At 40.2% G+C, this 21,634-nt stretch overlaps 3 protein-coding genes across 16 annotated transcripts in view; 1 reads left to right on the forward strand and 2 right to left on the reverse strand.

Moving 5' to 3' along the window:
* The window catches only part of kif21a (kinesin family member 21A), a 37,879-nt gene extending 35,639 nt beyond the window's left edge, over positions 1–2,240 (reverse strand). For all 6 annotated transcript variants that reach the window (XM_053884997.1, XM_053884998.1, XM_053884994.1 and 3 more), the window contains exon 1: positions 1,909–2,240. In XM_053884997.1, coding sequence (XP_053740972.1) covers positions 1,909–1,952 — 44 coding nt within the window. In that variant the 5' untranslated portion in view covers positions 1,953–2,240. The remainder of the gene's footprint in view (positions 1–1,908) is intronic.
* Positions 2,241–3,116: 876 nt separating this feature from the next.
* LOC128770340 (proton myo-inositol cotransporter-like) lies at positions 3,117–11,810 on the reverse strand. 7 transcript variants are annotated; one of them, XM_053884648.1, is made up of 14 exons: positions 11,719–11,787; positions 11,551–11,599; positions 9,757–10,223; positions 9,433–9,592; positions 7,783–7,997; positions 7,595–7,700; positions 7,363–7,526; positions 7,180–7,294; positions 6,859–6,984; positions 6,631–6,749; positions 5,700–5,852; positions 5,044–5,210; positions 4,019–4,081; positions 3,117–3,936 (listed from the first exon to the last, which is right to left on the reverse strand). In XM_053884648.1, the coding sequence occupies exons 3-14, from the start codon at positions 10,193–10,195 to the stop codon at positions 3,925–3,927; spliced, it is 1,839 nt and encodes a 612-aa protein (XP_053740623.1). In that variant the 5' UTR covers positions 10,196–10,223; positions 11,551–11,599; positions 11,719–11,787; the 3' UTR covers positions 3,117–3,924. The 7 variants fall into 7 exon arrangements, with proteins under 7 accessions (XP_053740623.1, XP_053740622.1, XP_053740619.1 ...); XM_053884647.1 differs by having other exon boundaries at positions 11,551–11,810; XM_053884644.1 differs by having other exon boundaries at positions 9,757–10,365; positions 11,551–11,810.
* lrrk2 (leucine-rich repeat kinase 2) overlaps positions 11,628–21,634 on the forward strand; it is a 34,873-nt gene continuing 24,866 nt past the window's right edge. For 2 of the 3 annotated variants that reach the window (XM_053884638.1, XM_053884639.1), the window contains exons 1-8: positions 11,628–12,330; positions 13,310–13,395; positions 15,845–15,954; positions 17,230–17,318; positions 18,607–18,744; positions 19,159–19,293; positions 21,094–21,225; positions 21,390–21,509. In XM_053884638.1, the coding sequence (XP_053740613.1) occupies positions 12,195–12,330; positions 13,310–13,395; positions 15,845–15,954; positions 17,230–17,318; positions 18,607–18,744; positions 19,159–19,293; positions 21,094–21,225; positions 21,390–21,509 (946 nt within the window). In that variant the 5' untranslated portion in view covers positions 11,628–12,194. Of the gene's footprint in view, positions 12,331–13,309; positions 13,396–15,844; positions 15,955–17,229; positions 17,319–18,606; positions 18,745–19,158; positions 19,294–21,093; positions 21,226–21,389; positions 21,510–21,634 lie in introns of those variants that run through there. The other variant, XM_053884641.1, reaches the window with a different exon arrangement.

Genomic DNA, 21,634 nt, shown 5'->3' on the forward strand with positions numbered 1-21,634 from the left:
TTTTCCAGTGCTTTTATATTGCAGGCCAACTCCTCTTCCGCAGCAGGGGGTGGGAGGTGGCCTTTTACTGTGAACATTTTGCACACGTGCGAAACATGCCTCTGCAACTCTGGGTGATGGGGAAAATAAGCTATCATCAGGACATTTACAACAAAAACATTACCCATGATTACAGTGCAGAAAGGTTACGTTCATCAAGATGAAAATAAAATAAGACTTTGAAGCAACACACTGCACTGCATGCTGAAGACGGCTACTTACTTTCTTTATTATAATCCTATACTTGACCATATAAATTTAACCAAATCATATTTATTTTGAACAGATTTCTCTAATAAATATTTTCACAATCCTTAGGACACGAATAAATGTTGTTACACTTTTTTTTTAATTAAGAAATAACGTAATACAGAAAAGCTGTATTGTGGAAAATGCGACTTAAATTTTTATCATCCACAAATAAGCTCAACCTGCAAGATCCTTCATTAATCTTACAGTACTGTGCAGTAATAAAATAAAAACAATGTCATTGGTTATTTAAAACACTAGCCCCTTTGTTAAATGTATACATCTTGATTTAATCAATTATACTTTTAGGCTTACGTTTATAATGTCCACAAATAAAGCAGCTACGATTAACATTATGAAATGCAGAAAAAGACTTGTTGGAGAGCCTTGTCAAGACAAGAACATCTTCACTAAAGATTTATAATTAAAAAAAGCCCTGGTCTGTGATTATACGCCCAGATGACCTTTATTCCAATTTCTATGAATTCAAAATTGAGCGCACAGAACCAAATAAAAATCACAGCAGACTTATTTTGAGCTGGTCCTCACCAATGACCCAGAACTCATTGAGATTCCAGGAAACCATGCAGAATCGATGAAGGTTTATTTCATGTCCTCTAATACATTGTAAATCTGTAAAATGACAAGTAAAATATCTGGTAACTATTATATGACATGGATTCTTAATAGTTACATTGCATAAACTTCAATCGATATTGCTTCTTACATCATACAGAGATTGACAAGAGTGAAAAACTGGTTTACTTTTTCTATTTTTGAATGATTCCACAATACCTAAAACAGTCCATGAAAGGTAGATTACTCCAATTAGACCAGTATTTAAGAGCCATGGGGCACAGATTATATTAGACTGCCTGTAGGCAAGAACAAGTGCTTGTGCAATGCACGCGTTTATCCTGAGATTGCTGGGTTTGTTTACATAGAAATGATCAAATCAAAGATGTCACATTAGCATTATACATGTCAAGTTTGACTGTGGTGAGATTTATTGACAATCACTTCAACCATTATTATGAGATGCATGTTAAAAAGAAAATACAACAGTGTAATTCACTTGACTCTGGACCAATATGCGGGGTCTCATTGTTCCTCCAGGGTGGGGGCGGCCTTCTGCAGGGTGGCATGAGTCAGGGTTTATTCTCATACACCGGGAACAGGCCTGGATGCTGAGGAGCCCTTAGAGCATCCAAACAAAGAGCTGGCTTGACAACAAGATCCACTCTTGTGTGGAACAAGTGTCAGTCAAAGCTCTTCTTCTATCGATTGTCCGCCCATCTTGTTGAGCGCTCAGTCTGACTGAATGTGTCCCTCGCTCCCCCCGCTACTAAACATGAGCTCATCCTTGCTAGGACGAGCCGGTGCGCACCTGTGCAAAGGGCGTCTAGCTGATTATTGCGAAATCAGATCGATCTTGAATCATGCGAGACGGGAGGCAATACAACGCCAATTGCTTTACGACTGACTCGGGCCAGAACTGGGTCAAAATGATCTCGCCGCTGCAGGTGATTTGTAAGTCGTTAGAGCCCACGGCGCTGACTGACAGGTGAGGAGCAGGAACACGAGCTTTCACCGCTGATGGAGACTAAAAATGACACTCACCTCAGCGCCACGCGGACTGAACTCTCGTCCTGACCGGTCGTCATGATTCCTTGAGAGTGGAAAACGGCGTTGCACACGTAATGTCTTCAGAGAAAGAAACAGCGAGGGGAAAGTGTCCAGCAACACCCGGCGGCTCACCACCTCGTTTTCAGCAACGCCATCAGAAAACCGTCCAAAACAAGGTCCTAATGGGATTCAGAACCATGCGGAGGTGTAGCGTCGGTGAGTTCGCATCTCCACGCACTTCGATCCGGATGCTCCGGTTCGAGAAGACACGAAGTCTGCCGGCGCCGCCGCTGCAGCTGGGTGAACCATGCTCGGGCGCGCGCAATCACAACAACACAGAGCGGCACGCGTGCACGCGCCCCGCCTCGTTTACGCACCGGGGAGGGAGCCGCAATGCGTCAGCAAACCACGCCCCCATGAGGGGCAGCTGGGTGACGTCATGACAACGAACCAACACAGATATTCTGAATGTAAATTTGGCTGGTCTTGACCCACTAACTAACAAGACTCTGTTATAATAACAGCGTCTTGTGTTGTTGGATTCATTAGTGTAGTGTAGTAGTTCGTGACGGACATTTTACAATGCAACTGAAGTTAATATAAAGCCGTGTTATCGCAGTTAATACTAATGATGACGATGATGAAGATAACGATGATAATCATCACATTTATTTGTTTCTGGGTTTTTTGACATTGCATGCATGTCTATTCTCCTTCAAACATATATTAAAAACATGTTTCTTTTTTATGTATGCAGATATAAATTGCAGTGTTCACACTCAAATGTAACACTGTATTGTATATATATATATATATATATATATATATATATATATATATATATATATATATATAACAATTAAAATGGTAGCAACATTCGATAACCATTAGATGCGAATTCGAACGATTATATATAAAACATGGAAATTCAAATTTGTCTTTTAACAGAAAGAAGTTGCAAAAATTAAAAAATATATAGTCCCTAAATGTGATGAATAGGCCAAAGATGTAAACTGAATGAAATATGGCTGAAAGGCATGTGCTATTTAAAAACAATACGGGCCATTCGTGCCTAGCGTTTCAAATAACAATAGTACAGAAATGTGCAAATGCACTTGTTAATAAAAAATCTACAGCAGAATCTCGAACAATACATGACATGACACAACCAAGTCGGATTATATTACATTTTATTCAACATGAAAACAGCGTCAGCTTGACGCCTAGAAGGCGTAACTGAAGAAACTAAGTGAAGTGTTAGCGCTCCCTGGTGTCCACTTGTTTAAATTGCGTTTACGAACTAACTGGATATTATTATTATTATTATTTTTATATACTGTATACATATGTATATAAACAATATTTTTTTATTTTGTTGCCCATGAATGTATTCCGTAATATTCTTTGACAAATAACAACTATGTATAAAATAATAAATAACTGTATCAACTAATGTAGTTGTCATTAAGGTGTTTCACTTTCTTGCCCCAAGAAACCTTGCGGTTTCAAAATATAAAGTTAAATAAACCGTCTACTAATTCACTGCTGGGTTGCTAAAAAAAAAAAACAAACGTTAGCCAAAATGAGAAAATGAAAAGAGCCAGCTGCAGTTGCTCGTGCCTTGTCGTCTGTATGTGTAATGTAATAAATGTGAAATTCTACCAAATAACTGGGTCTACTATGAATAACTCAGAGTTGCGACACAAACTGTAAAATTGCATTTAACCCTTCACCCAAACTGGACTCATACTAGTAGATATGTTTTATGATTCATAGACCTCACTGGTTTGAAGAAATCCAAGCACAAAAGAAATAAGGTTTAAGATACTTCCAAATGATTTGTTGAAACCTTCCCTCAATCAATAGCTGGTTATATTTTGAAAACATAGATCATTCATGACTTAACCATCACAGATCTCCATGTATGGATTGAATGCGTTGCACCTTGCCTCTGGATTCACAGATGTATTAGCTACGGATGGTATCAACTGTTCTGTATAGAGATGACCATCATTCTTTGAGCTGTAAAGTCAAAGACAAAACACTAGATTAGGGCTAAGAACCAAGACAGTGCCAAACAAGGTATTGGAAGTCAACACTTAACTGTTATGTATGACACTGAACCCTCCAGCTCCATCTCGCCGACTTGACTTAAATTGGAACCATGCTATGAAAATATTTCACACCATCAATGATCTATATGAAACATTTTTATTGGAAAAAAAAGACACATAATTGGTCGTTCAAAGTGCAATCACGCTCCGCCGTCCAGACCATCACCCAACACCACTGCAGGTATTAATGATTAGCACAGGAATAAAGTTAAATCAGTTAACAAGAAAACGTATCAACACGCTGAAACAATCACATTTCAGTCCCTGTAAAACCAACGAAACATAGCCAATGCGTGTCCAGATTTGTGTAGTGATCCATATATCTACAAAGTATAACTTCAAAGTGAGTTTTGCGTCTACTTGATAGCACCAAAGTTTGCACACACGTGAAGTGGAATTGCTCAGAAGTCAACATCATTACCTTCAAATTGTCAATGTTAGACTGGGTGTTGTATGAAAAATTGAATCTGATCTTGGTAGGATAAAGAGACTAAAACCACAAAGATGAAAAACATGTTGAATAAGAATAGCATGCCCATAAGGATGGTTAAAATTCACTCATATTTCCAACAATGTGAACACAATAATTTTGTGTAAACATATACATGTGAAAGATGTGAGTCCACAAATGCAAAACAATAACAACCACCCTATATTTCAGACACAATATATGAAAGTGTATCCAGGTCTATTGCTGGTTCCTATGTAGGCTTAAAGTGCAAATATTCACTCCTTGGTTTTCCTCACACAGGGTCACAGGGTCAGAAAGAGAAAGCAAAGCAGTCCCATGTGCAAGAGTACAACAAACAATTGAGGATTCATGGAAAAACTGCCGGAGTGAGGGACAGCTTGGACAAACTCAAGTTTCCTTTTGGGACTACAAGAACTCATGTTTACAATTCTTAAATCAGCAGTTTTCCAAATCCTCAATTAGAAATCAAAACCAAAAACAGTCTCCCTGCTAGTCTATGTCAGAGGAATCATTATCAGAGGGAAGGCTGTTGCTGCCCTTTACCCGAATGTACTGGATGTGGTGGTCTTGCCGGGAGGCTCCACAGGAGCAGAGGCGGCCGGTGAACAGGTTCTCGATCTCTTCCAGCTGCAGACCCTTGGTCTCAGGGAGACAGCCCAGGACAAAGAGTAGACCCAGCACAACCAGGCCAGTATATAAGAAGAAAGCACCTACAAGACATGACCAGCACGATGATGACTTTTTGTGAACAGGCACACCAGCCATTTTTATCACTCATTTCATTCTGATCATTAGAACTAGAACCTTCCACCGGCAGTTTTTGAACAATCTACAGCTCTTAAAACACAGACGGGTGGCTTCTCATGCCAACTACAACATTTTTCTACATTGGAAAAAAGTGATGTAGTTTAGATACTAATTGTTGTGAAATCTTCATTAACTAGGACTTTATAGCATACACCTTTATGTTGAAGGTGTGGATTTTATTTTGGTAACAAGTTTTCTTTCACATATACCGTCAGCTTGTTTAGAACTGAAGAACAAGAATCTTGAATAAGTCAACTGAAGAACCCAGTTACGAGGTTGATTCCACAACACTAATATTGGACTATATAGATCAAAGCAAGTTTGTAGAAGTACATCGCCTGTTGACATATATCTTGACATTAGCAATGGAAAATTACATTGGGACATCTTACCATAATAGGTCAGTACTTCTGCAATGTTTAGGAATGTAAGCGACACCAAGACATTAAAGGTCCAGTTGACAGTGGCTGAGCAGGCGTTGCCGGTGCTGCGGGCCCAGAGTGGATAGATTTCGGAGTTGACGGTCCACGGCATTGGACCCATACCTGCAGGAGAAGGCAGTTGGTTGGATTCTACACATGGAACTCCTTCTCGCTGTTGGTACCTCAACATTTAGGAATTACTTACATCAGAAACACAAACAGTAAGTCAGTACAATCTTTAAGTCCCGCAATGCATGCTGGGACTCTGAAAGAGTCAATTCATGCGACATGCTACAGTCACTCTAAGCACCAAGGGCGGAAGCAGCTGGCCAGAGCCTAGACCCTTAGGGGGGCGGGGCAGGACTGGCCCAAAACATTACTTAAGTCAAGCACATTGCAGCTACTGAATATACTCATAGTGCATGTGCATAAATTCACAGTTAACTGTATTCCTTTCCTGCACAGTGGATCACCAATATGACCCCAGTTGAATCATCCAGTCATTCACATTATCGACCATGAATGGAATGTATAAACACACGGTAAAAGGCAAAGTGCAGTAAAGGAGATGAGGGGACAGGAAAAAGGAAAAGTGCAGAAATTGGATGCATATTTGAATAGTTGCAGCGATTCAGAACTGCCAATCCTGATGACAGGTACAATTACTACACATAGTATGCGAGTTGGTTGTAAATGATTGATAGGCTTGTGATTGTAATTGCCCAGCCGCCAGACTGGTTATACCCCTTCTCATAGTTTCTGGGTTGGACATCACCCATGATGATAGTCATGAGATTTATTGGGTGTTAAAAGGCTTGAAAAACATAAGTTCTGCCACTGATGTGATGGATCTAAAAGCATGAATGAATCCAAAAAAAGGTATCTGGAAAACTTTTCATACCAGGTGCAAAAAATGCCAGGTACAGGATGAGGCCCATGAGGATGATCCAGGAGTACGATGTGGGACAGTAGTTGTAGGCCCAGATTGGACTGTCTGCCGCATCCGTCTTGTTGGAACAACTGAGTGATAAAAATAAGCACAGTTGACTTGAAAAAAAAATCACAAATTGATCAAACATTCTTTCAACATGGTTTACAGAAGTAAAGTAAGATTAAATCAATGGCTGACCCTCCAACTGCAGAGTGATCTGTGGTCAGCCGATTGACAGGCAGGCAGGACGAGTCGTACACGCTGGTCAAGTTGTCGCGATAACAGAATCCACAATCTGGGTCCAACATGCAGAGTTCACAGGATCTGAGGAGCAAATCAATGGCAGTCAGCTAAACCAACGAGCATGATGCCTTGAGTCAGCGCTGACAGTGTTATACTTGGATAAACACAATAGTCATGCTTACCATCCAGAAAGACATTTAACAATAATTCAAAATATATAATAGATAGGAGGATCTGACGGACCCAGAGACAGGCTATTAAAATGTGTGTGATTACCTGTACAGTGCACAGGTTGAATTTTGAGAGTCAACTGGGTGAACCGTGACTGGTGGTGAGTTCAAGGCTGAAAGCAAGAAGCCGACACCCAACAGAGCCAGACTGAGAGCAGTTCCTGGAGGATAGAGCGAGACACCCAAATTGTATTTATGTACTTACAACAATTCATCTACACATACCAACCTACGAGGCTGCCGAGGGTGAGCTTCCGACGGCCGACTCTATCCACCAACCACACTCCCACCAAGGTGAAGACAAAGTTGGTACCAGAGGTCACAGCGGCCAACCAGATAGCCTGTTTATCGTCCCGTATGCCAGCCATTTGCAGGATAGTGGCACTGTAGTACCTAAAAACACAGAGAGAAAACAAGCCTAACCAAGTTGAATATCCAGCTCCATGGTTTCCTGGACCTACATGACTGTGTTGATGCCCGACAGCTGTTGAAACATCTGGAGGCCACAGCCCACAAAGAGAGCCCTGCGAGTGGGACCGTAGCGGAGCATCTTCACAATCACAAATCCTCCAAAGAGAAAAGAAATAGTTACAACTGGAAACACATGCAGTTCAACTTATACAAATATATGAATATATAGTCATCATACCCCTGTCGCCATGAGACTCCTTCTCTTCCTCCTCGACGCTGGCTTTGATAGCATCATACTCCTCTTCTACATTCTTTCCTCCTCTTATTCGGCTGATCACCTGATGGGCTTCTTGCTTCCTGCCCTTCTGGAGAAGCCAGCGAGGGCTCTCTGGGAGGAAGAAGAAGCCCATGAACTGAATAGCTGCTGGAACCACAGAGAGACCAAGCATGTACCTGCAGAGAGCCCAAACTTGAGGTTGTTTTTTTCAATAAACTATACATGCAAAGACAAGAAACAAAAGTGACCAAGAGATTAAAATTAAAACAAAAAGCGGTCTAATACAAATTGGAATATTAACCACAGATGAAATATTCATTCATCTCTTCACTTTAATAAATCTTATTCATATGTTTAAGTAATATTTAAGTTTTAAGTAGATATGTTGTCAGTTAAATTATATTTAATCAGAGAAAGTAATTTAATGAAGTAAAGAAAGTTTGGTCTTAAAACTAATTATAAGAATGTAGTATAATTTTCATACTTATTCAAAAACATTCTCAGGGCGGACGAACGAAACCCAAAATTTCGGATATCAAAATATGTAAAAGGATTTTCAGGGGTTTCAATTTGCCCCAGAGCTGGAATCAGAGGAGAATTATTCTGCCTGATTACAGCATGAATTGCCTTTCAGTCATATTTTTTTACCACCTTGATCAACAGGTTTGTCACTCCTTTAGGGAGTAAGTCTTTCCACAAATATTTGAAATGTTATTTAAAACGTTTTTCCATCTGGATATGTGTCTCACACAAGTATTATTAAATATTGTATTTGATTAATTTTGTTAGTGAGACACGAGGAGGATGTGCATGTGGCCCGATTTATAGTAGTCCAAACTCAACTCCAAAAATGTACATTTAATACAGAATGCATAACTTGAAAATCACGCATACCCGTTATTAATTCAGAGTAGATGACAGAAAATAAAATTAATATTTCAAAGGGGAACATTATTAGAAAACTGAATTTGATAGCAGCAACACGTCAAAAAAGCTGGTCAGCGGTAATTATGGTAACATGAGGGCCTTGAAGAGGCCTGGCCACTCAGGAGTACAGATGGGTAGAAGTCTGTGGAAGACTGATCATGATGAAGTTACAGAATAATAATCGTCAATGCGGAATTGCAATGTATTATGTAACCAAAAGATGCACAGAATCTGGAGAAACCAGTAGTGGATGCATCTTGATCTTTGGGCCTTTGGATGGCACTGCATTACTAACAGGCAGGGATCTGGGCAGGAATCCCTGCATGGGGTGAAGATCACTTCAGGAAATCATTGTCGGAGAACACAGTTTGACGAGCCATCAGCAAAGAAGAAGCAAAATGTGAAATGTCATCTGCTCTGGGCTACAGGAAGCTAAGTGGAAAGTTGTTCTGAGGTCGAACGAATCATAATTTTGAAATGAGGGACCCTTGTAGATCACAGACACAAACAAATGCCCATCCATCTCATCCAGAATAATAAAGGTAGTATTACAAGGCAATGCTACAATGCATGTTTTAACTTAATATGTTTACATGAAAGAATTGATCCATTAAAGCCACTTCATTACACCAAATTCCTGGTTTTGTCTCACTGTTGTTTCACTAAAAGACAGATTAGTTGTACCTCCAGCCGTCATGGCTCAAGTAGCTGAAAAATCCATCCATCACACTAGCGATGAACTGTCCTCCAGTTATGAAGAGAGAATTGATGGTGACCAGTTGACCTCTGAGGTGAGGAGGGGAAACTTCTGCGATGTAAACAGGAACCGTCATTGAGGCAATACCTGGAGACAGACGTGGTTGTTAGCGTCATCGCATGAAAAAATGATTTCGATGAAAACTATTACAGATTATGTGGGGATCTGAACATAACATTTGTATCATCAATATAATGCACATGATGGACTAAAAGGAGAACTCACACAGTGACCCACTATCACACACTCACCTATACCCAAACCCACGACAACTCTTCCAACCAGCAGCACTTCCTTGTCCGGGGCCAAGCCGAGAAGAACGCCGCCGATGCTGAAGATGAAACTTGCCCCCAGGATGCAGACCTTCCGTCCCAGCCAGCCGTTCAGAGCGCCGCCTGACAGGCTGGAGAGAGCGGCAGCCCCGACCGTGCTGGACACCAGTAGCTCCTGCCACAGCGTGTCCAAGTTCATCTCCTTCTTCAGGAGCAGCATGGCCCCGGAAACCACTCCAGTGTCGTACCCGAACAGGAAGCCTCCAAGAGCGGAGAAGAAAGCCAAGATGTAGACGAAGCCAGGCGTCGGAGGTTCGCGATCCAAACATTCCGCGGCTGACGCGTCGTCCTCGGGCGAGGACTCGATGAGGTTCCTCTCTCCATCGCCTGCTGCAGCCGCTCTATGTCTCCGGCCCATTGGGTAACTCAGACTAAATTCATCCCGCCTGGCGGACATATATCAGCTGGTCAGGGAGATGAAATATCCAAGCAACAGCTCACAAACACACATCAGTCCATCGCAGTCGAAACAGTCGAGCGACGGACACGGAACAGAAAACGGCCGCTGTTTGTCAAGAGAACCAGCTCCTATAAACAAACAGACAAGTCGCTAAAATGTCGTACCCGTATAAACAGGCGGAGTTAGTTCAGTCGCTGTATGAGTAAATGCCAAGCGTGTTACACCCTCAACTCTCAAAACTACTGCCATGTTTTGTGACGTCACCACGCGAATACGTGGCTGCGACCTCGGACATTGGTTGGGAATCACGCACACAAAAGCCTGCTAGAAAGTATATGTCCACATTGACAGTTTATTAGAAAGACTAACACTGGGATAACATGAGTGGTGAACAACATTGTATTTAATTATGGACAAAGGTCAGTCACATGACAGTCAATATTGTCAACTCTCAGATTAAAAATGTCAAACATCAGGCACTGAATGGTTTTAACATGCTCTCTAAGGACAAGCTTGAATTGCTCAGCAATGAACAGCTCATCGCATAGATACTGACCACTGCATACTGCAAAAGACACATTTTTGATTCGGTCAGACACACCTTTGCCTCAGTTAGACAGTAGACTGTAGGGCACTAGAGTAAGAGACAGCGAGGACCCTGGTCACTCACAACAACAACCAAATATATTTTATTCATATATATATATATATATATATATATATATATATATATATATATATATATATATATATATATATTACTCAGTTTTCATTTAATGTCACCAAAAAATTAGATAAATACATGAATCATATTTTGCGTTAACATATTTTCAGTTCCTTTTTTGTCTTGATGACCCACAAAACCAATTCCTCTATGCAAAGGTTACAAAATGCATTACATTTTAGTACACAAAAAGGAGCTCTTAATATCCAAATAATATTAAATGTTTCATGAAAGATTATTTTTGCTACATTTCTTTGTATTGTGAAGCGGAGAATCGTATGAAACCCGATTTCTTCTTTTCTACAATGTATTTTTTTTCACCACTGTAAACGTGTGACATCTATGTTTGGGGCCAGTTACTGTTTGAAATCCACTCAGCTGTTAACGAACCTTTTTTTTTATTCCTTAACCAATACCGTTTGATACACCTAGGGGGCACCATGCAGTTGTGAACGTGGTGCCTTATTGAAGTCTAAATTGACAAACATCAAACACTAGATGTCGCTATATTTTGGACTTTAAAAATTAAATACCCTATTTTCATTGAAATGTATGAAACAAACGTGAGCGGAAAAAGCCTTGTACTTACAGAACTAATTCGAGTAAAAGTTCGTTCAGGCACCAGAAGCACGTTTGACCTGGATCCACAAATAAGCGTCTGTCATCAGACACCAAGGATGAAGTCGTTCTGCTAGCATATGAACGACGCTGACAACATGTGTAAATGTAATTTTAAAAGAGAAAAAGACAGTCTCACACGTAGCCGTGTGGCAGTGCTCCTAAGCCTGTGGACGGCACCGCGTCGCTATGTTGTCAAGTTTCTTTCCCAGCGGCAAACAGGAAGTTTTTTTTATATGACGCCAGTCATGTGATGCATCTCAAAGAAGGAGGAGCGCGTCGGTGAGGGTCGAGTCGCGTGTAGGCGCTGAGAAAAGATCAAAACGAAGAAAAGGGAAGGGAGAAACATGCTTCTTTTCTCCTCACAAGTTTCCAGTCTTGGACGGGGCTGTCAACACCAGGACCGGATGTAGCGCCCGACGTTGCCTGGCAGACACTTCGATGATCTAGTCTTTCTCGAATGACACTTGAGTTACACTCCGTAGCGTGTTTTTTGTTTTGATAATGCAGACAGCGGCACTTTACTTTCTCCCCCACATGCTCCAACGTGGACGTTGGGCTCGCTGAAGGACTGAGGCGGCCCAAGTTGATGGTGTTAGCATCCCGGTTGACATCATGGTGGACCAAGAGGAGCTGGAGGAAAGATTGGGGAAACTGCTTGTGAGGCTGAAAACCCCCAAAGAGGACAGACCACTCAACACCCTCATTCAAATCATCCACGACCTGATTTTCCTGGCTCATACAGACCACGGTAATACTGCGTTCGGTGTCGGTGTCGGTCTCGCATTATCCACTATTACTAGGGGCGACAGGACATGCCGTTTTCTACATTACCTCAAATGATGATCTAGGGATTCCGACTGAATTCAGAATGGGTTTGCCTCAAGTTCATTTATGGGTTCGATAAGCCTGGGTAACCTTCAATGGATATTGCTTTTTTTCTTCTTCCAAGAATGAAGTGCACTGTCGATCTCCTTGAAGTTCTACTCCGAGTCTCTAGCATCCGAATTTGTTCTATGAACCAGCAACCTGCCTGAAGAAACTCTCTGTGATAATGGTTTCGTGACCATGTGACACCTTGGCTTTGACTGAGTTTGTTTTTTACAACTTCATTTTATGATGTGCCATTGTAGTGGGAAGTGATCTCGCTGCTTGGTCTGTGCTTGTTCTGCTCTCTGTGGTTTTTCCATATTTAATTTTTTTAGTGTGCGAACAAGCATCTTGTGAATCTTTGTATAGTCTCACATTTTGAGGACTAATTTTCTTACTTACATAGATACACATACATACATAGATAATGCTGGCACTGTGAATAATCAATCAGTTCATTCAACCATCTCAACCACCCTCTTTAGCAACGCTTGGTAATGTCATGCAGCCATATTTCAGAGTTGACTGGGGGATGGTTTTCCCCCACTGTTTACCAGTTGGAAATTCCAGCAAAAACAAGTTTTCCGCTCGCAACTAAGGGCCTGCCTCTTAATAGCGGAGGAATGCACCATTAGATTATTATAAACCAAGACAGAAACATCAGGAAGTTGGAATTAAACAATATAGAAACAAAACATGGATAATAAAACAATCACAATAAGATTATATAGTGTGCCAAAAAGTAGTGTTTATAGATTGTTAGACAATTATCAACGCTGATGGAGGGAGGATAGATAAACAGTAATGACACACATTTTGAAGGGGATTTCATCTGACATGTTTGTTGCTTTTTGTTGCAGCTGAGGAATTGTTTGCTGACAAAAATGTCCACGACCCACTGATACGGGCGCTATCATCATACAGCAGCAGTAAAGGAGTCCAACAGGTATTGTCATCTCATGTTACTGTTTATCATTCACATGCCTGTTTTCAACTTTCATCATTGTCACGACATATAAACGTTGTGGGGCAACAAACAAACAAACAAACTCTAACTTATCTCCCTCTTCCTGGTGATTGATAGTTATGACATAAGTACAACAAATGTGGAACACCTGTTTAAGAAGGTCATACTGTAAGGCGATGCATATTAGTCTCAATGGTTCCTTGAGGAATAGATAATGATAAACAGATTCACTGAATAATTTGGTGGGAGGTGGTGCTCTTTTTCATTTTTGTGTGAAACCATTTAGGCAGTGGCAGTTAAATTTATTTTGGTCCCACATTGCATACTTTTGACTATTGTGAGGGGACATTACCGGTGTGTCAAAAAACAAAAGAAGAAAAGAGTCTAATTTAACTTCTGCTTTGTCACAAAAATGTTATAAAGCAAGGAGTTAATTGAAAAAAAAAGTGTTGTGTTGCAGGATTAGATGCTTAAATTCTTTGATTTGACAATACATTATGTCATTTTATATACATCTTAGTGGAAGAGTCTCAATATCCTTTGTAAATATTGGATATATGGGTAAAACTATTTGATTTGTTTATTTTGAAGAACAAAAATACTGTTGAAATTGGCAGTACCCTTTCAAATAATCCAAATTTTGCACTTCAATATAAACATCATTAGAGATGAAGAGCAAAGCCAAAGCTGTTTCTAGTTTTGAATTCACAATTTAATAAAAGCATTTTTAAAATAACTTGTCTGTAATGCTTACGTCAGCCTGTTCTGTCACTGCCTATGAATTTAATAGGCATTTTTATGTCCCTTGGATCTACTATTTAATGTATCTTGTGACACAATGGGAACGTCAAAGTCACGTTCTGGTTTGGACTTGTAAAGATAAAGACATCCAGTGAGTGTTTGCAACAACCATGACATGCCAACATGCTGACCAGTGTGACAGTGTGAACATGACAAAACACATGCAGTGTTGTCATAGGTCACTAAACTTCCCCCGCTTTGACATTTGCATTGATCAGTCAAATCAAGCTGCTCACAAGAATTTCTGAGGAGAAAATGTCCATGAAGAAAGCACTGACTCCTGACTCTCACTGACTATTAATGAATGTCCTCATCTGAACCAGAGGTTGTTGAGACAGTGAAAATCGATGCTTTTTTTTACAGGGACTATATAGACTAGATGGATGCATTTTCTTTGCCTGGACCAGCAAGTACTATAGTTAACCTCTAGAAAAAGACCATCCTGTAGACATAATGGAAATGTCCAGACTGGACTAATCGACTTAAACTGAATGCAAATAAATGGACAGACATAGTTCTTTCACACTTCAGGATATGTAAAGCTGCTGTTTCAGCTTACTAACTGTAGATAACTGCGTGGAAAAGCATTAAGGCGGCCCCGGGTGGCCCACTCAAAAGCAGGGCGGTTGTTGACTAACTTCTTCTGTGACTAATTTGTAGCCACAGTCAAAGGCAGATGTTAAGCTTGTCGATTAGCCTTGAGAGAAAAGGGAACATTCGTCTTCTGTTGGGAATGCTTAGCTTTCTCTACTGTGGATAACTGTTCTAGCCCCGAGTTTTGCACTAGCCAGGACTGACTTATGGGGGGAAAATACAAGATTTGATTCGGAAGGCTAAGATAGATCGGGAAGATGAAGTGTTTGCGTCAGTGTGTTTTGCATGCAATTATAGCAGAAGCCAGGAAAAGTTTAAGACATAATTTAATGTCACATAGATGAACAAGGCCTTGGGGGCAGAAGATGCCCACTGATGCTCAGATGAAAGCTTTAGTTGTATTTAAAGTACAAATCTCCACTCAAAAGCTGTTGTGTGGATATTTCTAAATAGGAACAAAGCTACCCAAGATAATTAATGGGATTGAGAGTGTTTACTCTCATTGCTGCTGCTTCCTGTGCTTAGTGCCCATGTGACTTTTTTTCATTAGATAGTATCAGTGTGCTCCCAAATTTCCTTCAAACAAGCGTAGCCTGATGAACAGCTCTGCCATTGTTGAATGTTTGGTCAGCATCAGAATCATATCTTCTTGGGAAAGAATGATAAAAACATACTCCCTTCATACATGCATGATGTGGGTAAAAGTACATTCAAATGTATGTGGAAGAAGTCACACAGTATCAGCATTTTGTGTCAAATTGAGACGTCGATCAACCCTAGCATGGTAATTACAGCATTGGTGTCTAAAACCATGACATTTCAGTGGCTTGAAAGAACTTTCATGTCCTGTTCTTATCTGAGGAAAGTAGACAGAGATTTACTTTTTTTACTTCAAAGATTTGTGCTTATAAAGTCACCTTTTGTGTGAGCTGTTTTGCCTCGAAAATGATTAAATTCAATTCATCAAATAGAGGAAGAAGGAATCCAATGATGTCGTATGCAGTTATGCCTTTTTTTTTTTTTTCCTCTACAGGCAGGCTGGTCGCTGCTATGTCAACTGATAGAACTGTGCCCCGGCTTGCTGGATCAGCTGACCAAACCTTTGCAAGAGGGGAAAGAGTGGGACGTACTGGGAGTTCACCAGTAAGAATACCCTCTACTTGTGTCCATTATCTAATCCAGATTTTAAAAAAAATCGACATGATTTTTCGCCCAGGTGGTAGCCACAAACATGTGAAAAGACAAGTAATATGAGTATTATTGGTTTTAAAACATGCAACAACGAACAAACCATGCAAAGTTTGTGCTCGAGCTCTTGTAAGTGAGAATGTTGCTTTCAGCAGGGAAGCAGTCCACAGAGTCGGCCAGACTCCTTTTCACTTTGTGTCCCTCATGACAAGAAGTGAATGCAGTGGAGATGCCTGCGCAGTAGAAAAGCCAGATGTTAACATTTTACCTGAAGAAGTACTGTCTGGCCCATCGAGCCCCAAGTGTCTTGCCATACTATTGCACTTCTACATGGCTGTCGTTTACAACTACATCTTTAAACTTAACCTGGGACTAGAATCCAATCACGTCTTTAGATAGGACTTTATTTTGAAGATGCCCTTTACATTAACTTTTAAATTATTTCCTGCGTGAACGATCTTCTCAGTGCCACGGCAGCGGTGAGCAGCAAAAAACAGTATTCACTCCTACTTCAGCATTCCGCAACACCAGTACAGATGTGGCGAGGCAAAAGTCTACCAGAGTCTGCAGTATGTGGGGATTTTGTGCAGATCTCAAAAGGGAATATCAAAACAAAATAAATGCAATACGTTTGTAAGAAAGAAAAATGTATTTATTTTATTGCTAGGCCGTATAGCCCTGCCCTCACCTGAAGTGTAGATCACACAGACTCACTTGGGTTTCATCACTGATGATGCTCTGCTCCAGACTGTAATGCAAGCGTCTCCTGTTCCGGCTCATTCTTGCCACATTTCCCCTTCAGTTTTGTCTTCAGGGAAATACAGGCTCGATTGGATACAGATCCAGTGAGTGACTTGCATCATCCAACCTCTTTGCCTTAAATAACTCTGGAACACAGCCTAAGTGTCTCGTCTATCATGCATTATTAATGCATTTATAAAGTAACTGCTCTGTAACAAGCTTTATAAAGTACCATAAATGGTGGACTGAATAGATTCATGATGCTTTATAATTATATGACAATGACACGTGTTCCTGGATCACAGAGCTCAATATAAGTAATATAAGATTACCTTGTTTTTTAGACCCAAATACACTAAACGCACCTATTACAAATCCAAATAACACATTTATCACTCTATGAATGCATTAATGTTGAGAGTAAATGAATGAATGAAAGCCGGGACTAAAACAAACCTTAGGCTGACTTTACTTTTCAAATGTGTCCAGACAGATTCTGAAGGCTCTGTCCCAGTTCAGCAGTGACAGTAAAGTGGTGATGGTGGGACTGCGAGCTCTTGCTCTTTTACTTCACTCAGGTATGCAAGTTATTACTTGAAAACATCTTATAAAGCTGTATTTTGTTTTGTTCACACTGGTAAATGTGTTGATTGATGAACAAGGCAATACAAAAAGAAGCTGCTGTTTGCAATGGGGGAATACAGTGGCTGAGAAGTGCGAAACACATATACAAACTTTTGAAACAAATTTACAAACTCTTGGGACAAATTAAAAAATATCAATACACATTTCTAAGACATTTACAAATTCCTTTAGCAATCTAATTCTAAGTGTAGTTCCAAGTTTGTAAATGTGTTTACAAAGTTTGTAAATGTGTTTTCATAGTTTGTAAGTTTATGTTCATTGTTTGTAAATGTTTATTCTAACTTGGAAATATACTTACAAACTCAGGAAATATATATTATTATTAATACTGAACATATATTAATATTATTACATAAATCTAAACAGTAACATACTCATAAGCATTTAAAAATAGAAAAATTCGTCATCTCCCTGTCTTGAATTTTGAACAAGTCGGTCATTGAGTAATGTGCAATAGAGTGTTGTTGTTCTGCTCTGCCGGACTGTTGATGTCCTTGTGAGATTTTTCTTTGGTTCAAATTCCTGGACTTCAATAGAGGCCAATTAATAACCCTTGCAGAGGTAATAATCTAATATCATGGTCCAATTTGCTCTTAAGTCATGCATATAGGGGATTTTATTCAGATGTATCAGTCATGGGTCTTTCACACCAGCTGCAACATAATAATTCACTGATGAACAGGTTATGTATTCAGCGCTCTTTTGCTGTTGGGGTTGTCTTAAATATGTGTTACGCAGATGGCAGTTTTGCAGTCTAGTGGATTATGTTTTCAATGTCGAATTTTTCTTTGTTGTGACACCCATTTAATGGTCATGAGGGTGGGAAAGAGAATGCATTTCGAAGTTTGCTTTTATGGGCAGCTTTATGTGTTGTGTGGTCTGTATCACTGAAGCCAGTGCTGTGCATGCGGCGTCAAAACCTTTTGTGCATTAACTTGAGCCAGACCATTGAAATCCTTCTTTAATTCTATTTCAGCTATTGTCGAGAATCGCCAAACAGTAAAACATATGGCCAACCCAGTTACTGTTTGAAATGTTAGTGTCTTATCCAAGATGGTTTTAGCACCACACCCCTAGTCTTGGCGTCATTGTAGCTCTCTTTCCATTTAAGAATCTACTCCAAGAGCTTGTTCCTTACTATTGTCTCTTGGTACATTGTACTCTTCATGTTCTTGTGAGCACCATTCTAAATACTTGATCTTTTTGCCTTTGTTCACGCAGACACTATAGTTCTTCGGGTGCTGGAGGAAGAGGACGTGGATGTGTTTGGTCTGGTGGTGCAGGCAATGAAAACCTTTTCCTCCAGTGAGGAAGTTCAGCTGCAAGGATGTCGGGCTTTGCAGTTGCTCGTCGAGAGAGGTGAGAATCTTACCTTGAACAAGAAGTCAAACCTGGTTAGGGAAGTGACCTGCTGTGATCACGAACAAAAGGCCAAATGTGTTCAGGAACTGAGCCCTAAAACATTACCTCTGAAATTCCATGATTGACAAAGGTAACAAAAACAACTCAGCAGACCTCACTGTATGAAACAACATTGGCTTGCCAAAACAGGCTTGTAATGGGACAATTTTATATGCATTTATCTACTGTATTCATGAAGTTGCTTTGTGAGTTTGCCCTTGTTTTCATTTTCTTTCCGAAAGAAGTGCTTTGTTCCAGTCATGAATTACTATTATTGCATATGCTATATAATTAAAATGACTACCTATTGTACTGAGGTTAACTGTGGACTTTGAGACACTTGATCTGTTTTTCTGCTCTAATCCTTCCTAGTGAGCGATGAGCACCTGGTGGAGTTTGTGGAGAACCAGGACCATGTTGCAGTTCTTTCAGCAATGCAGAGGTTCCTGGACAATCCTCTTCTTGTCCTTCAGGCCATGAAAGTGCTGCTCCCTCTGGCTCATCCTAGTAAGAATGACACATCAAAAACAGCGTTTCAAAAATATTTTTGTTTGTAAAATTGTAATTGACTTGCTTACATGTGGGTGTGGCCTGGTTTTTATAATGGTAGCTTATTCCACATGTTTGCAAAGGGACTGAATTTTTTTTCTTTGTGATTCGATAAAGAGGTACATGGATCCTAAGTGGGAAGTGCATTCATTTGTTCCTTCTGATTTCATGAAAAAATACCTAGAGAATGCAAACAGAAATGTTTGATGGTCAGTTGGATGCTATGTTTTGAATGTGTTTACATTTTATTTTTTTATTTTTACCCTGCTGCCGCTGTATGGAGCAGTGAAGAAAGACCCTGCTCGGGAGCAGGATCTTGGAACTACAGTATGGGAATTAGCTCCTGGAGCCGACTGTTTCGGCCTTGGAGAGTAATTTAAACAGTTCCTGCTGTAAGAAAGTGTCCTTTCACACCAGGACGCCACCATAGGAACAATTAAGACTGTGGTCATGATTCAGGTCAGGTCAACAGCGAGGCTCATGCCTCGGTAATAGGCTGCTTATTTACAAGTCAATTTTTCAGTTGAAGGAGGAAGAAAGCACTGTTATAAACCCTCAAACTGTGACTCTGTGGCCTCCAATACCATCACTTCTCAATGCTTTAATCACAATTGTCATGGACTATTATTTACAGCATGTAATCCTTTGTTGACAATTGTCCTATTTCGAGAAGCAAATCTGTGCAAGGGTTGAAGCCGGGATTATTTTTAGACATCATATTTTAGAGATCTTTCTATAAATAGCTCTCTGTTCTGAGGCAGGCACGCAACATTTAATGGGCGGAATCCAGTGGTTCTTGTAATGAGCGACAACTCATTGTAGAAGGTAGCACATGTTCTGACTTAATATGCTTGAAATAAGGTCATGATGTATTGAAGAAGCGCATTAAGGTAGTGGCGACTTCTATGTTACCTGTCTGTGTATGTGTAGCATCATTTTTAAATTGCATAATGTTATACATGAAACACACATTTACTGTGTCAGATAACTAAGTTAGGGGTGAGTTTGAAGGTAGATGCAGAGAGCTTTACAAACCAGTCCACCTGTGGACTAATAAAATAAAATGTTCTTCCCCATAAATAAGTGTCAAAACTCACCTACTGAGATGGCAGGTTTAATACTACAATATAATGCATGTCTCTGTCAGATTTACAGAGACATATTTTTGCACCATCACATTCTACGACTGCTCATACATGCCAGTGTATATCTCTTTAATGACATTGCGAGAACATAGATCAGACCGAACCCTTTACCAAATTGTTTTTATTTTCTGAAATATGAGTCTGAAATTGTTCATCCCAACCCATAGATCTTACTGGAATTGTATTGGAATGAGTATTTAATGACATAGTAAAAAGAAGAGGACATTTTTCTCTGGAGCCAGTTTTCATTTGGTGGAAGACAGACGTCTCTGTCAAGAAGCAATTCTGACGGAACAATGGGAGCATTCGAAATGAAAGTCAGTATTGTAGAATGAAAAGCCTTGAGCATAACCCACATCATCATATTCTCTCTAGTTCAAGAGCATGTTAAAGTGCAGTACATTATTATTACATTACTTAATGATGCGAATACAGTTCTGTACACAATTCAATGCATTTTCATATGTTGTTGATTTAGGAATTTATTTTTACTTAAAGAAATAGAACTTGGTGTTCAGTGAGGCTGGTGTCATGAAACGCCTTGAATTTTCTTGAATGTTCTCTTTCAAATCAACAACCCATCTTGTTGATTGACTTTTATCCCCTCTTGCAGGCAGTAATGTTGAGATTCTAATGTCTGGTGGTACTCGGTGCTACAGTTTGCTAATCGCAGCAGTGGATGCCTTCCCAGAGGAGGAGGAGCTACAGGAGACAGCTTGCTGCCTTTTCAGATGCTTCACCTCAGGTCTGTACCGAAAGTAATAACGTATAGCTGAGTGTGTGTTCAGGCAAATGATTAACTGTTTTGATACAGAGTGAGTTCAGCACACGTGATCCGGTTCCGAGCTTGTAGTACAGATGTTTCAGCTGGTGATTGTTAAATGGATTGTTTTCTGTGTCTCTCTGCAGAAAGCTACTACAGCATCCTTGTACTGAACGGTGTTCAGAGAGTTGCTGTGAGAGCTTGTGAGGGCTTCCCAAACAACGCAACGCTGCAGGCTGCTGCTCTCTCCTGCCTGGCCGATCTCAGTGAGAACACACACACAGACCCTTCATGTACTTCGTGGTTGTTTGTGAGGAGTGTACAATTGCATTCTTAATATTTAGATCCCATTAATAGCCAAGGCTTAACGCCACTTCCTTCCACTTTTGTT

The sequence above is a fragment of the Synchiropus splendidus genome, chromosome 14, assembly GCF_027744825.2.
Source record: "Synchiropus splendidus isolate RoL2022-P1 chromosome 14, RoL_Sspl_1.0, whole genome shotgun sequence".
NCBI classification, from domain to species: Eukaryota; Metazoa; Chordata; class Actinopteri; order Syngnathiformes; family Callionymidae; genus Synchiropus; species Synchiropus splendidus.

Excerpts from the sequence above, each read along its gene's own strand:
- LOC128770340 (XM_053884644.1), bottom strand. The coding sequence starts at position 10,234 with ATGTCCGCCAGGCGGGATGAATTTAGTCTGAGTTACCCAATGGGCCGG. Across the intron at positions 7,998-9,432 it reads TTGAGCCATGACGGCTGGAG|GTACATGCTTGGTCTCTCTG; the intron begins GTACAACTAATC and ends GGCTCTCTGCAG. Across the intron at positions 5,211-5,699 it reads AGAAGTACTGACCTATTATG|GTGCTTTCTTCTTATATACT; the intron begins GTAAGATGTCCC and ends CATGTCTTGTAG.